Source organism: Lissotriton helveticus, chromosome 5_1, assembly GCF_964261635.1.
Source record: "Lissotriton helveticus chromosome 5_1, aLisHel1.1, whole genome shotgun sequence".
Lineage (NCBI taxonomy): Eukaryota > Metazoa > Chordata > Amphibia > Caudata > Salamandridae > Lissotriton > Lissotriton helveticus.
Genome location: NC_136065.1, coordinates 1866358292 through 1866374351, shown reverse-complemented (window position 1 = coordinate 1866374351; position 16060 = coordinate 1866358292). Strand labels below are relative to the sequence as shown.

Here is a 16060-nt window from a genome sequence, read left to right as displayed (position 1 = left end):
CAATCCAATTCCTGCAGCTCGTGTACTCTTCCTTCTCTTCTGTCTTAGGAAATCAGCATAATTTCGAATACAGCCAGCCCTCTCCAAAGACCAGCATTGGCACAGTCAACGGGCCTCTCCCTTGAGACCTATTGATTTTATCAGTGGTTTTTAGCCATGCCGGACAGCATTCCAATGCTGTGCACAGCCTGGCTAAATAAGAACAAGAAGCTGCTTGTTTTCCTTTTTTTTAATTGCAGATCCAAGTTGAATCAGTAAATATATTGAAAAAACTATGTATAAGCAGTCACATTTAAAGCACGGGTGGGGGGAGCAACAGAGAACATGCAACACAGAGGGCACAGGCGGGGGAGCATCATGGATGGAGCGACCGGGAGAAGCACACAGGGGGTGGAGAGAAGAAAATAGGGTACAGAGAAGGAGGGCATGAGAAACACAGGGTGGGGTGGGGACGACAAACAACAAGCAAGAGAGCAACGTGGAGTGGGCGGGTGAGAAGCACACGGCGAGAAAACAACAGGGGACAGGAGGGCGAGTGAAACATGGAGGGGAGAGGAGAGAAGCCTACTGGCGACCGACAGCATCACGGAGAGCAGGGAAAGAGAAGTACACGAAGGAGACAACTGGAAAACACATGCACCTGCATGGAGTGCTTAACAAAAAAAAAAGTAATGTTTGAAAAGTAAGTAGTGGAAGCATAGAAGCCAACCAATCAAAAGAGATGGTAAACATTCTATGTTCCATGGAAGGGACAAAAACAAGATTGAATAGCTGGACACAAAAAAAGAGCAGGCCCAGGAGAGGAACTGGAAAGCCAACTGTAAGCAATGGGAGTGGGGTCCAAGCCCCAGTAGGTAATTGATAAGCCCACATGTCTAACAACTACACAGCAAAGCTTTATGGTAGGCACAACGTAATTAAGCTAGGCCGGTCCTGGAGATGTTCTACTAGGAAGATGAAGAAACAAAAATTACTTGTTTAGTTCTCCATCAAGAGTAAATTCCACAAACCCATTACCAAATTGCATACGTGGGAACTGAGAATGCACAAGAAAAATCTTCAGCGATAATGATATCAAACACAGTAACCACAGATGACTGGTGAGAAGATCAGGTGAGGAATTTGGGGGTATCTAATCACAGTAATTGTGAGACCATTATCTAACCCACTTGTTGACCACTGATAGACAAGCTAACCTGTAATGTACATATGTGGATTAAGTTTCTGCTGTCTACTGCACAGGAGAATTCGGATCAGAAAAGGGTCAATACTCCTTATACTATACGGTTCTCTCGCAAAGAGAGTTTTTTCAATAGACTCATCTCACTGCTTGTTAAACTGGTATGGAGCACTAAACAGAGACAAGTTTGTTTGGAAACTTTAACGCAGCACTACCATAAAGTTGGTTTTGAAATACCCGACCTAAGAACTTATTTTGCAGTGCAGGGACATTTCAACACAGATATAATTACGCCAAACTGATGACCTCCTGGCGTTTAGGAAATCCATAAAAACCTGTTTACATACACTTTAATGAACTCTGCTTTTGTTTTGTTTGCCTTAGAGTTTTCCCAACGAGTTAATCTTTTTCTTACTTCCCTGTCTGGGTCCAGGACACCTTCGGGTAACAGTAGTGCTCTACAAGTGGAAATAATAATCATAATTTCATTAGACACTAGCTACATCCTATTCCTGGCACTAAGTACCTAATAGAAGAGAGGGAATAAGTCGAAGAAGCTACTTCACAGAAGCAGCTACAGTGGTGCTACACAGACTGTGCCAACTTTTTGCTAGGTATGGTCAAAGATGTGACGCTAGACAAGCTTGGGGCAGGTGAACTCGCTAGCCATCCCTCTACATTGCAATTGATTACTCACGCCAACCCCTCAAAAGGTAGTCACCAAATCTTTAGATAAAGATAGTCTGCATCAGCATGGTCAGCTTTGCACTTTTACAGGGATGGCAAATTCTTGACCTTGAAAGAATCCAAGGTGGACAGATCTGCAAAAACTCTAGACATTTTTATATACTTTCAACATAGATAGACGAGGCTCGCTCTACACCAGTAGACTACGCAAGCAAGGCCTGTTAACTTCAAACCCTTAAAGCAGATAATGTAATCGGGGGAACCATAGAAGATGGGTGGACTAACTTTACACCTTACTGGGTGAATACATGAAACCAGCTATCTCATGGGTCAAGAAACCAGGGAGGAAAACATTGGCAATATCACACGAACAGCTCGGGTATGGAAACACAGATACAAATTGTTACATTTTAAATACCTACAGGTATACCACACAACACAAAAACTTCACAAATAACCGCCTCGATTCAACGTGAATGCCAAAGGTGTAGGTAGTGATCATGCCACATTTATACATCTGGCACGGTTATCCCTTGGGGTGGATCGAATCACTGAACAAATATTCGATAAACTGCTGGCTATGACTGAGTATTCCCTCAAGATGTCCCAATTGGTGGCCTTCCAGGGTCATAAACAGCAAGTTCTAAAATCCATTAAACGGTTCACAGAAATGGGACACCTTTTGGCCAAATGCCGGGTGGCCACGGCAGGTATAAAGGACTAAGACCTAGAGTTAAAGATGAGATTAGAAATACAACTGCTTCAAACGATAAAGCAGAATAAGGTTGGCTTACAAACAAAACAGTGAGCTCTCACCCTAAAGACCTAAGGGGCCCCTAGAGGAGAGGATGTGGTGCAAGGGCCAAAGCTACTGACTCTGGAGGTGGGGATACGGGTTTGAGACTCTGTGTCGGCGCAACATCCTGTGATTCTGGGCAAATCACTTAATCCGCCCGTGCCCAGGGACATCGCCTAGATAGCTTCACGGGTGATAAGTCATGCAATATAAATCTGATCGTGCATGTACGTATAGGAACGCCAATGTTGTGATGTTGTTCGTAAATAAAATAATAAAAACAATCATAAAACTAAAACTGCTTGCGTCTCCTGATGATTGCTAAGTAAAGACATTCATACTGAACCTCTAAAGTTCAAATCCAATTCCTCGTATGTGTTTGAGCCAGAGTTGGTGGTGTTTTAATTTTTCTTGTTTGATGTTTGTTTGCAGTTTGGATGAATAAACTAACAAAAATACCGTTTCAGACATTTTTTGCCATAAAATAGTGATCTTCTATCAACGTTCCTCCAGTATCTCAGAACATTTTCTGCCCTACTTTTTCTGTACCAGAGGGTCTAGTTGTTGGAGAAACCACTCTCATGGGTTTAAAGGTGTACTCTGTAGAACTTATTTCTCTACTCCATCTTTGCAGTTTCAATGATCATCTTCTCCACGTCATCACATAATTGAAATATGATACAAGTCAAATGAAAAGGCAGATGCTGAATTTTCTGGTAGCTATTCAGAGTTAGCCAGGAGTTCAACCACCAGGAATACTGTAACTGGCAATTCCCAAGAGGTCCCACTGCATCCTTTGCTGAACCGATTACTTCATTTCAAGCGACCATCTACTTTTTTCGGAAATTTCCAAAAGTCATCAGTTTGGTTACTAGGCAGTAGATATGGAAGCTGCTCTATCGAGTGTACCACTGACCATGGTTACGGAAGCGGAGGACTACTGAAGAATCTGCCAGGCGAACAGACGTGACTGCTTGTTTGGAGAAATCAAATTTATGCTCTCTTTGCTGAAGATGACAAAAAGAGACCTGGCATCTCTTACAAACACTGGAATGTATCCAGGAATCTGCAGGTGTAATTAAGCGGTCCTGATCATGGGATTTGTGTCTCTTCTCTCTCATGTTGTTAGTCTAACATAGGATATAGTGGGAAACGCATCCTCAGTGGTTCTTAAAAGGACAAATTCTACATGTTTTGCCGAAGATTTTACTGTAATTGGAAAATCAGTACTAGTGAGACTAAGATTCCTACAGTAAGCTTACCCAGTGCCTTATATGTGATCTCCTGTAGTGTGATGTAGGTACCCACTCAAGAAAACGTTCACTTTATAAACTGCAGGGAATCCGTTCTGCAATCGGAAACGCGTTGTGGTCAATTCCTACATCTTGTGTTGCAAAGCATGCGAGGTCTACATCACATATTACACAGCTTTTATGTGCAGAGGTTTGTGTCCCCCTCAATCAATACCTGTCTCTGTGATATGTACTCTCCTGAAGCGTTTAAGCCTAAAGATGCCCCTGGAGTACTAGAAGAAGTGAGTTAGGTTGCAGCGTTCCTAGTGGAGGTGCAGGAAGAGGACCTTGACCTTGCCATGTAAAGCCTTCCAGAAAGTGAATTTACCCCTTCCCGCAGAAGACTATTTCAGCAACGAGCATTGGTTCTGTATTGATAACCATGGGCTTTTTAACGTCTAAGCTCTTGGTAGCAATCCAGAGACAGCGTTAACTGGTGCCTTAAGAGGCGCCTTACTTTAAGGGAAGGCTAATCAAGTACTGTGGAAGAAGTTTCCATTCTTTATTGGCACTTTTGCTGGAAGGACACCAAGAACAAGAATGAGCTTTATTCCTTAAAAGAAATAAGCCCTGGACGTGGCTTCTCTTAAAATAGGTCGCATTCGTCAATGACTTAAGAGTAGGGAACACAAAGCTGTGCCCATCCTTCCAGTTTTCATCGCCACAGGAATGCCATATTGGGAGAAAAGGCCACAGAGGAGAGGCTCCAAAGTAAATGAAAACATGCCATACCTTCAAGGAAAATGATAATTCAAGTAGATTATGTCCTATGATGTCGAGTAAAGCCAAAAAGTGCTTCAAAAGGGTTTTACATGAAAAGAATTAGCCTAAATATGGCGCGTTGTGGTTCAAGATCCTTAAACCATGCAGTGGAAAATGTAAATTAGAGATACCGCAACTATTGTGATAGGGAATTTTCTGTATTTGGGAAAAGAGCAGTGGGAACATTCTTTGGTGTGAAGATGAATGGCTATGTGCACTGGTTTCCCAGTTTTTGTTAGCTGGGATGTGCGAGAACCGCTTCTGGTGGACGTGATGAGTGGATTAAACGTCAGTCTGGGGTTACTGGGCATGAAGTGTTACAATTTGAGACTTTTCTTGCTTATGTGTCCCGAGATCATCTTACTATTGGACCAAAACCAAGAGCCAAATACACTCTATTTAGCAGTTGACCAGCACATTATGAGACAGAGCAGTCTAAGGCTGTCTCAGGAATGTTGTGTGGACTAGAAACTCAAAACATAGCAGAAATAACAGTAACTAGTAATAACGTTACAACTCCAGTTAGTCATTTTACACTAAAGAAAAAACACTCAATTCTACAACAGCTATATAGATACATATGACAACATAATTTAACAGCAAGAAATAGACTATGCATACAGGTTCTGCCTAACAAATGTATCTCTGCTCATTGGCTTACATACAGGGTTTTCATAATCAATCAGTGACTGCATGTAGGCTTTGCCAACAGGTTGTCACTATCAGTTGTAAATCATTGCGTATGGGTTTGAGCGAAGGTTTTCACAATAAGCGAACGACTGCCAACAGACTTTGACAGAGGGTTTTCCACAACCAATAAAAATCAGTCTATTGGCTTTATTCAAGGAGCTCTTTACAGTCAATCATCCACATACCACAGTGCAAGTAAAGAGTTATTCTTTTCCTCACCGAAGAGCTGCTCAAAAGCAGGTACACAAAGGCTTGCTTGAAAAGAGGCTTTATATCCAAATTTCCAGGTTTTCCTGTAGGTCTAAGGGGCCTGGATCTGCTCGTGCAAGACTCCATGTTGTGTAGCCAGGCACACAAATAAATCCAAGATGGATTCCTGTGGTCCAATAGTGAAGTATAGCATACTCTCCGGGTTCACCACACCTCCTACCAGCACAATTGGTATGAAGTCGACTAGCAGACCTTTTATCAGAAAAAGCCCTTCTACCAGAATGAATGGCACTATCACTGCTAGTCGCAATCAGCGCGGTGAGAGGACAGCAGTCACTCTCAAAACTAGCATTTGCAATACTATCGGTATCCCCTTTGGGACCTTATATGTATTTAGCTATGCAGCACATTAGACTGGGTGCTGAAACATCTACTGTTCTTTATTATGGAGGGAAAGTAAGCACCAAACTGCGTGACACGCCAGGTATGGGAACACATGGAGAGAAATATTGCCTTTCAGCAGGAAATGGTATAGTCCAAAGCTCTGTATTTAATAAAAAAAAAACGGGCCTTCGGTGGTCATATCACTGAAAATACAAGATTTGAAAAAAATATTATTGCCTACGGGTGCTGGTGGAAAACAATTTCTATGGGCTGGAATCTAGAGAATGCTAAAGTGATTCTGGTATTTTACTGACCTCTGCTGGTCATTATCTATCAAGAAAGTTAAATAGAGGCAGTTGCTAGAAAAATTAAAAAAAATTAAGTCCCTCAGCGGAAAGCAATTATGTATTTTAAATAGAGGAAGTTGAACATTAAAAAAAAGTCCCTAAGCGGAAGCAGACAAGTCCTAGGGCTGATCTCCAGAGCCCACAAAGTACATACACATATAGGGATATAATAAGTGCATACTAAAGTATATACAAGAGGTCTCGAATGCTCGACCTAAAAAGGAGCAGGCAGAGGCACACATCGGTTTTTCTGCTGACCTCACAGAGCTATGCTCTGGGGTGTCAATCCTTACGTGGGAATTCCTAAGTGAACCAGAGTGATTGTGGTGCTCAGGGAGACATTTCATAACTCCCCTGAAACATGCAGCAACTTTCCATGTTGTCTGGCACAGAAGATGGAAACATGGTCTCCAGGGCCATAGAGGGGATATTTCAGTCAGAATAGCCAAATGTGCAGCATTTCGAATTCTAATCTGTTTATACTTCAAATTTATGAGCACCTGGTTCTGGACCAAAGACACAGGCACTGATATCAGTGCGTATGAACACTGGCAGATGGCGTAACATTGAAAGTAAGAAATAAAGTGGGGAGGGTCACAAGGGGAATATTTAACGACCACAGCACATCTAGCCCCTTACAAATACTGGAAAAAACATAGAAGAGGTGCCAGGTCCTCAAAGACTGATGGTGTGTCGTGTCAGAACTAGATCCGAGTGTCCATCAAAACACATATATGAAATAACACTGGGCTAAAAATTCCCATCAGCCCACCCATTGGCGGAATCTCGTCACACGTCACACCATCAGTCTTTGAGTACCTGGCACCTCTTCTATGTTTTTTCCAGTAACATTGAAAGTGTCGGATGCAAATACCTTCCTCAAAGTGGACCCATGGACTGGTCATGACAAGCAGTGCCAACCTCTCTGAGGGTTCCAACGACGCACACTAAAACACAAGTACTACATAAAGCGTCTACAATACCACAGAACACGAAATGGGAGGTTCTGAAAAGGGCACTAATGAAATATTGTAATACTTTAAGTTTAGAAGTGTCACCCTCTAGAGGAGAGATCCACCTAACAATTGAGAAAATTGTGAGAAATAAGTGAATTTTTCAATAGAACGGTGACTAAAAAAGCTATGCATTCGGGTTTGTTACAAAAAAAAAAAACAGATCTACAGCTTGCCATTTTTCGGTGAGTTAATCTTCCAGGCCTATAGCACACTGCTACTGTACAATTACAAAGGGATCACAGGCTGAGACCGCAGACAAGTTACACAAGTGTGACAAACCCAGGCCTCAGGCAGAAATAGCGAAAATGTGCTAAAATGCTTTAACAACTTAGATGATGAAATGCCTTCACACTTCATGAAATAGCAGCCGCAGCAATGTCGTCTAGCAGGAAGGAACTCAACTCAACAACAGGTCGAGTGAACTCAGCATGAATTACCGCACAAATATAAGCTTTAACCAGAACTCAGAAATGCTGGCTTGCCAAATGTGGAAATTAATACATTCTTAATAGAAATAAACTCTTGATTTGGGATTATTGCGATCAAATCTCCAAAACAGAAGCAGTGCTATTCAGAAAAAAACTATGTATGTCATGAAATACTAGATTTTAATTTTAAGAAAATAAATTTGTGTCACGCTGCGCTAACAACGCAAACATTTTGCATTGCATTTACATTTATCCTCATCAAATGGTAAGGATGTCAAATACATGGCAAAGATTTTCACCACCATGCTGTGGATAGCTAGATTTAAGTCAAGCTGACTTAAATAAGTCAATTTTGGGATACTATTCTGCAGAAACGGTCATGTCACCCAGAATCCTTATGCTATGGCAAGGGTGAGTCACTACTAAGCCACACATAGTCAAAAAGAATAACGCCCAAAAATGTGTCGCAGGTGGGCCACGATTGGCTGCAGTATGAACAAGCAGAACACATGCCGGCTTATGCTTGTCCTGCCCAGATCGCTGCCTCCTCTACCAATGAGAAGAGTCAGATGTTAGTGGGAGGGGCTTTTGTCTACATGCACACTGTATGTAGAAGGCAGCTTTCAGTTCAATTGCCCTCCTGCCACATGCAGTGCTCAGGTTCAGGGAAGTCATTAGTAAATCTGCTAGCCTGAATTCAGGCTCTCAGCTTTGCTAAGGACTACCTGAGAGGCACATATAAATGTGCAGGGCATACAAGTGTTCTGCCTTTTTTACGGTGGGGGGGGGGAGGGGAGGAGGAGGAAACATGCACATCACCTACACTTCCAGATAGGAAGTTAGGAAACAGTTGAACAATACGAAAGTATACCAAAAAACATACTGTTGTGTTAGCATGCAATGTCAGGACCAGCAAGCCAACAAAAAGAGGTGACAAAGAGAACACCCTACGGTTATTCTTGAACAGCATGCATATACTTCTCTACTCTCAGAATGATTTACTAACTTTCCTTATGGCACTCAACATCTTGTTTGATAGCTAGGACTCAAACTACAAGCAAATCTCCCTGGAGGTCAGGGTGCTGCAGATTCTAAAAGGTCATTGGAAAACCTGAATTTAGTTGGGAGAGGGAACCGAAGCAACAACAAAGGTAAAGCGATGGTTAGTGTCCAGGTTTCTGCAAACCCGTTCTTTTAACAGGCCCTTGGAACATAGCCGCTTTCGCTCATGGACCTATATCACGCACACACTGATAGATTTAGTGACACTATTTTAGTCATAATAATTGTATTGGGATGCAGTCAAAACTATTTTTAAGTGCTATCATTTACAACATTGCTTCATTCCTATAAAAGTGTTAGCATTTTCTATCTGACCAGTACATTTTCACTATCGGTCTTCTGCTTCCACTACCGATGAGTCGTGGTGTGCACCTCAGGCTGTGATGAGACACCGCAGCTTCCCAATCAAGATATCAGCCATCTCACAGTGGGTATACTACAATTAGACGTTCAGATTTTTTCCCAACCGACGACATACCGGAAGATTGATTGTGGATAAAATTATAGCTTTCAACATTGACAGGTTGAAGAAGCTATACTTACTGGGATAGCTTCTGGCACTTCCTCCCGCAAGTCAACCATTACGAAGAATTCTTCTGTTGTCTTGTCCATCACGATCAAACTAGTTTCCGTTAAAGAACTAGTGGGAAGAAACTCAGCAAGTATGCCTGGTTTGAGTTCTTATCAGACTTGTAGCAGGATTTCTCTTCCAGCCCATCACTGAAATAGTACATTTGTGCCAAACATACTTGCCTTGTTACAAACAGCGTCCACAAAGGGGCCATCAAGTGCAGAGAAAACTGTTTGTCCTCACAGCCTCTCTTGCATCATCAACAACAATTAACTAAAGTGTGTCTGGAATGTCTTTTGGTTTGATGGGGTCTATTTGGTTTTGTAAAACCAATGTGACATCATTCACCAGATGGCCACTTTAAGACGAGATGGGTGAACACGACAGACGCTGAAGAGGAATGAATCTTCAGAATGCGAGATAATACAAGAGGATGGTAGAGTAGGGCCAGAAAAAGGTGGATTATCAAGTGATGGCAGGAACATTCAAAGAAGGTGAACACGTCCTAAGCTTGTGCCTCTACAAAGTCTCATACTGAATTAGGTGCATAGCCTTAAACTAGACTGGCTAGGGAGATAATTCAAGTTATAAAGAGGGCGGGTGCAGAGTACTGCACTCATGGGTCACCACACTTTGCACAACAGTGTCATGATTGGTAGAGAATACCAGGCAGCAGTCACTGGCATACTATGGTATAAACACACTTACACCTGCCAGGAGAAAGGTTTGCTGGAATTGGTGTAAAAATCGCATCATTTTCAGATTCAGAAAATGGGAGACTCGCTAAACAAGGAAAATATGACAAAGAAAGATTTGCGGGATGTTAAGTCGAAAACATCACCTGGGTCCAAAAATTGTTAGTGACAGAAATAAGGATAGCCAAGAGAGAGAGCACAGATATATCCTCAGTGTCGAAGTGGATACATTGCTTGTCAGTTTCGTAATTCACTTCATCAACATACGTTTTTCTGTTCGTTTGTACATTAGACTTCAAAATAATGAACGATGGGATATGAAGCAGATTAGTTCAATCTATTCAGGGCATGGTATTATTCTGTTATTCATTATCTCCTCTGAAAGACTAGCGCTTTAATTTCCCCTGCTCAAGGGAGAGTGAATTCACTGATAAATCATTTTTCATCAAAGCTGAAATTAGCGAACTGCAGAACCCACCCCTACATTCGAAATGTTGAATTGAGGCTGTCAAAGAGATTGCTGCATATTGACTAATTCAGACCAGATCCACCCTCACCTGTGGTCATATCCGTGAATGAACCGAAGCAGCAAATCTCAAAGTCTTTCCAGAGCTGAAAAGAGAAGATAAAACATTTTAAAAAGCGTAAAACGCAGCAAACACTAGCAACAAACAGAATTACATGCACTCAACAGTCTTATAATGGGACTTAACAAGTTGGTAAATGACGCACTCACGTAGACTTCTGTCACTCCTCAATTTACAGTCCATACCATTCAGACTGAAAAATCACCCCCGTTTTAAAGTTCAGTTCAACATTTCCCGTCTACGCAGCCCGCTAATTTACCACTGAATTACTGCCCGACATCTTCACCACAGCGCCCGTGGCAAACCTAATGCTGATGGATTGCACAACAACTCACCAGATCTTAGAGGACCAAATTGAAAATATAATTCAGGAAATACACCAATGCTTATGATAAGGTGTCGGTCTACCTACTGGAGACAACACAACACATTTTCCCTCCTCCGTAATGAATTGGTGCAATCACCGGGATAGCCTTAGTTGTGGCAATCCACTTTATATAACTAGGATTTAGTTCACAGTTTCCAAAGCTCGAGCAGTGACCAGGTGCTCTATCCATTTTGCTTGAACAGTAAAAGGATCTTGAGTATCCAGCATCAATTTCACTTGGTTAGCTCCAGTCATTCAGAAAATAGCACTTCTGATCTCATACGCCATTAAGGTAGAAGGGCTCTTCTGCCAAGAGGTATCTTGCAGATACCTGTAGACATCACACAGTTCAATCACACTTCAAGAATGGGATGTAATCACAATCATCACTGCTGTGGTGCGGACGTATGCAGTACTCAAATAATATTCTGTGTAATAATATCCGTAGGTTTCCTCTGATGGTTCAACAAAAGGGATCATAAGCCTGCCACATTTACAATCGAAATGAAAAAAATATGATGGGCAGAATGTTTGAAATAATGTCAGTCTATGTTGCTTATGCCCATTATGCCGCTCTAGAGAGAGACCATCCATAGATCAATCAGTAAGGATTCTGCTCCATAAAAAACAGCCTAAGATTAACTCCCAGCTCTGTTCTCTCTAGAAGAGGAAACCACCAGCCCCTGACACGTTTCGGGGTTTGTCAATGAGATGTGGCTTGAATAACGATGGCACGGCGAGCATAGTACCCATCCTGGAGCACCTCCCTTGAAGAACAAAAAAAATGACAGTGGAAAGTTTGAATAAATCTCAACCACAGGTAATTACAGACAATTTCCAGTCCATCGTCTTTTGCCCCTTTACACCACTTCAGATCGAGACCAGATACATGCACATCAGTATGAACCTGCACCAATAGTAACAATCCATTCAGAACCCACCTAGAAAGCGACATGAGCAAACATTCCCCCCGCCATCTTTTGTTGTTGTGATGTGACCGAAACGCGTCTGTATGCATTGTACCACTGGATCCAAGCTGCACCTCACTGTTGAGTCACAAAGGGGCCGGAACCTACCTGGGGTTACCTGAGGTTCCATTCAAGCGACCTTACGCGCCAGTTCGGGGAGGGATGTCCTTACTGGGGCAGTTCAACGACTGCTTTACATAAGCTAATTTCTCATCCGCTCATACGCACACCTTGGGTCAAATGGGAGGTACAGTGTGCCAAAAGAAACCAAAACAAAACACGCTGGACTGGCATGAATTAAGCACTTTGATCGGGTTTAAGAATTGCAAACCCCCAAACATTACATATTGAATGCCTAGACACCCTCACATATATAGAGCTAAATTTAGGCCTAATGACACAAACCTGGAGGATAATTTGCTATGTTCCCGAGTGCACTTGTGGATGGAGGTACTATGCTCCACTTCAGTTGGAAATGATCAAAAATACTCCTCTTTTTCAGAGACGGCATTTTTAGGTGAGATCAGCTTTTTTGCCATAGACGGTAAGACAAATACACACTATTTGCAGCCAGGGACAGGTGAACTCAAGCAGACCAGAGGCCGCAAGCCTACACGTCAATCAAAGCAGCTTTGCGGAACAGAATTCACACTCCAATTAAGGCAGAAATAGCAATGCCCACACTGGAAGGATCCAGCCATGCTTAACAAATGGGCACTTTGGCTCTTCACGGGGCGCGAGCTTTAGATGGAGGTTACGCGTGTTCCAGCTGTATCCTCGCATCCGGGCTGCATTACATTTTTTTGATGCCTGTCGCAACAACCTGTCCTCTGAGGAAAAAGGATTTTACAGAGAGATAGCCGCAACTGAGACGGATTATGAACTACCGGGGGGAATGCAGGGCTTGCACCGCTTGGCCCAAATTGCCAAGAGAGAAGGGGTTAGACAAGAAGGCAGGATTTAGCTTTTTAAGTATTTTTATGTCCTCGTGCACTTAATACATCCCTCAAATATAAAGCTGAAACCCACCATGGGGGGCTCCTTCTAATGCTTCAGCACTCTTACTGTCATGAAGCAAGGCACAGACACAGAATCACATACAAATTCCAGTGAGAACCAGCAACTCGGTGACTGTTTGACTATACAGACTCGAAGCAAGATTCTGGAAACTCATCCATACTCATTTTTCCAAAAAAGAAAATGTATTCTTGCTTTGGTGCCATTGCAGTGGGGCTCGACTCATAGGAATGAATACCAATGCAGCTCATCAAATGATCACAATTGGAGATGATTCAGTGAAAACGAGACAAGTCTTCACGAGTGTGCTCCAAAGGCCCTCCTGTCTGGTTTCCCCTCAACTTTCTAGCTTGGCCTCTGGCAATGCTGTCATGATCTGGTGGTGCATAGTCAGCCGGATGTGCCTCCCCATGTGCACAGACACCGGCAGGCAGGGGATCCGATGCCAGGACAAAGGTACTGTCCAGTAGCAGAAACAGGACCGTCTGGGTCTCACATCGACAGGCAACAGTAAGAAACCCAGTAGAACTAAACCTCTATTAACTGGAAGGAGACACCCCTTCTCATCCAGAAACATGATGCATTTGAAGAGATCTACTATTCTCCTCACAATTAAATAGTTAACTCAGTCCAGGAAATTCCTCTGGATTACTGATATACCCAAGAACACTACGCCACAATGCATTAACAACCTACAAACCTCTACCTCTTCTAATGGTCGCTGACTCTATTGCTTGCCTTTGATCCTGTACAGCGCTCCCCTGCCTTTCTGATAGATTCATGCAACACAAATACTGCATACAAAAAGGAAAAAGAGTGGAAGTGACAAATACAGAAGGGAAAGTAGTGTCTCTGCTCTACTAGTATTTGTAACTGAAATCAACGTTGCCTTTCCCGCTGGTGTGGTAGCGGAAAATAACCGTATAGCACCAGTTCTTTAAACAATTTTTTTCGTCTTTACAACTCTACAGCACCATACTTGTCAAACATGCCCTAAAGGGCTCACCTCCCCTCGACAAATGTTCTCACTGCCTCTGTGCCACTCTGGGAAGAAAAAGGACGTCTTCTCTGTAACATCACTGGGCAGGCTGCGCCTGCCTGTCCAATGTGTTGCTTGATCTGCTAGCAACGATATCTCACTACATAGAAGAGACTATTGTATTAGTATCCAAAGCATATCTTTTGTGCACTTTTGTGTTCACCTTGGTGTTCAGTTCCGATTAACATTCATGATGCAAACTTATCATCTACCTTAAATTTGTCCTGCAACACCACCTTCAGTTGCATGCAATTCAGGGATGGGGTGGGAGGGAGGAGTTTGCAGGGGGTAGGAGGTAGTGTTACAATAATGGTGACTCATTAACATCCACTATGCAGGCCTTGATCCCAATTTCAAGGTGCCACAACGCCAAGACTAACGCTATAATCAACCAGATGTCACCCTTCGATACTCCCAGAATGATCCTTATGACGTGAGCTATGGTACACGGCAAGTCGTCTTGTCGCAACCGGCCTTGCACTCCTCTAGGACACAAGATTTATTGGTGATATCCTACCCTTCAACTGAGTAGATGCCAAGAAAAGAAGCACATACCATGCCGTCAGCAGCTAGCCGTGCTCTCCGGGGACCTCCGTGGTTTCTGCCATTGATCACATCTCCTCTCACTTCAAAGTCGAGCTGAAAGTCAATTCCAAAAGCATCCTCTTACATTAGCCTGAAAAGCATTTTACAGAGTCCTCCACAGAAATTAAAAGCATTCCCAAAACCCACACACTATTTTACTGGAAACATTAGAATATTTTTGTTTCGTCAACAGGAATCACATAACCAAGTTCTCGGCCAAATTATTAAATTTCTGGAACGAGAGGGGAGTATGGGGTGGGGGGGGGGGGGGTGGAGAAGGTAATCGAAGGATGAAAGCAAATTGAAACGACAGGAATAATAATAATCAAAGTTTATGATCTAGGGGCATCACCAGATAATTCTACTTTCGTTAACATGGTTTGTGGAGTGTCCTGAAGGATTCTCATCCCTCAAAACATCCTTAGCTGCCAGCCTGGGACTCCTGAATCTCTGCCATGAACAGATACCATGTGTCTCACCATCCCGTATGTTAATGACAACACCACATGGGTAGAGCTGGTGTCCTTATGTATATTCTCTTAGGATCACAGTACTGCAGAGATAGGTACTATTCTAGGAGGGCATGTGGGTGGGGGAGAAACTTACAGAGGAAGGACAGCTCCCACAGAAGCCATGGTGTCAGTAGGCACACTACTGATTCTTCTCAATGAAGTCTTGTGGGTGCATCCAAAAACCCAAATAATAGATAAATAAAATGAAATAAATAGGAAAGGAGTTAAAAAAATAAAATTAAAAATTAAAAGAGTCAGCTTATCTTTCAATTTTTTTTTTACAAATGACAACCTGGGCTCAGTCTGTGGGGCACTCCCTGCATTTTGGAAGGACGAAGTGGTAAAACTAAAGATGCCAACAAAACAATATAATGAAGGTAGACATTTGCGATTACTGAATTTGGTGATAAAACATTAATGGGCAGAAAAGAAGACTGAGTTTTAGGACTATTCTGTACTGAAGCAATATTCACTAAGACATTTTTTAGTGGCAGAAATTAAAAAGCAGTTATGCATAAACTTGTATGGGGGCCTTCAATGTAATCCCTGCAAATCCAAAAAGTGCCAACTGTACTCTAAATTAACAAGTTGCTTACTTATCTTTTTTTAATATTCCCCAGGCGTCAGACTGGACCTGGAAACTTTCAGTAGTACCTTTGCACACCAGACGGTGGCACCTTGTAGCGCATCAATTACGTCATTCCGCTCCAGAAATGACAAGCCGGCCCCATATAAGCGCCACTACTGAAAGCTGACGTCAGTTGCTTTATAGAATGTCCATGCCCCCAGACGTGGAGCCCCAAAACCAAACTGGTCTATCCAGTGTGCAGATTTCTAAACTTGGGATATATTAACTAACTAGAGT

The 16060-nt window shown here is 42.6% G+C and overlaps 1 protein-coding gene across 2 annotated transcripts in view; it reads right to left on the bottom strand.

Annotated features, from left to right (window-relative positions):
* BRCA1 (BRCA1 DNA repair associated) overlaps window positions 1-16060 on the bottom strand; it is a 553713-nt gene that overhangs the window by 53862 nt on the left and 483791 nt on the right. For both annotated transcript variants that reach the window (XM_078645314.1, XM_078645315.1), the window contains exons 19-20: window positions 14654-14737; window positions 10678-10732 (exon numbers count right to left, since the gene is read on the bottom strand). In XM_078645314.1, the coding sequence (XP_078501440.1) occupies window positions 10678-10732; window positions 14654-14737 (139 nt within the window). The remainder of the gene's footprint in view (window positions 1-10677; window positions 10733-14653; window positions 14738-16060) is intronic.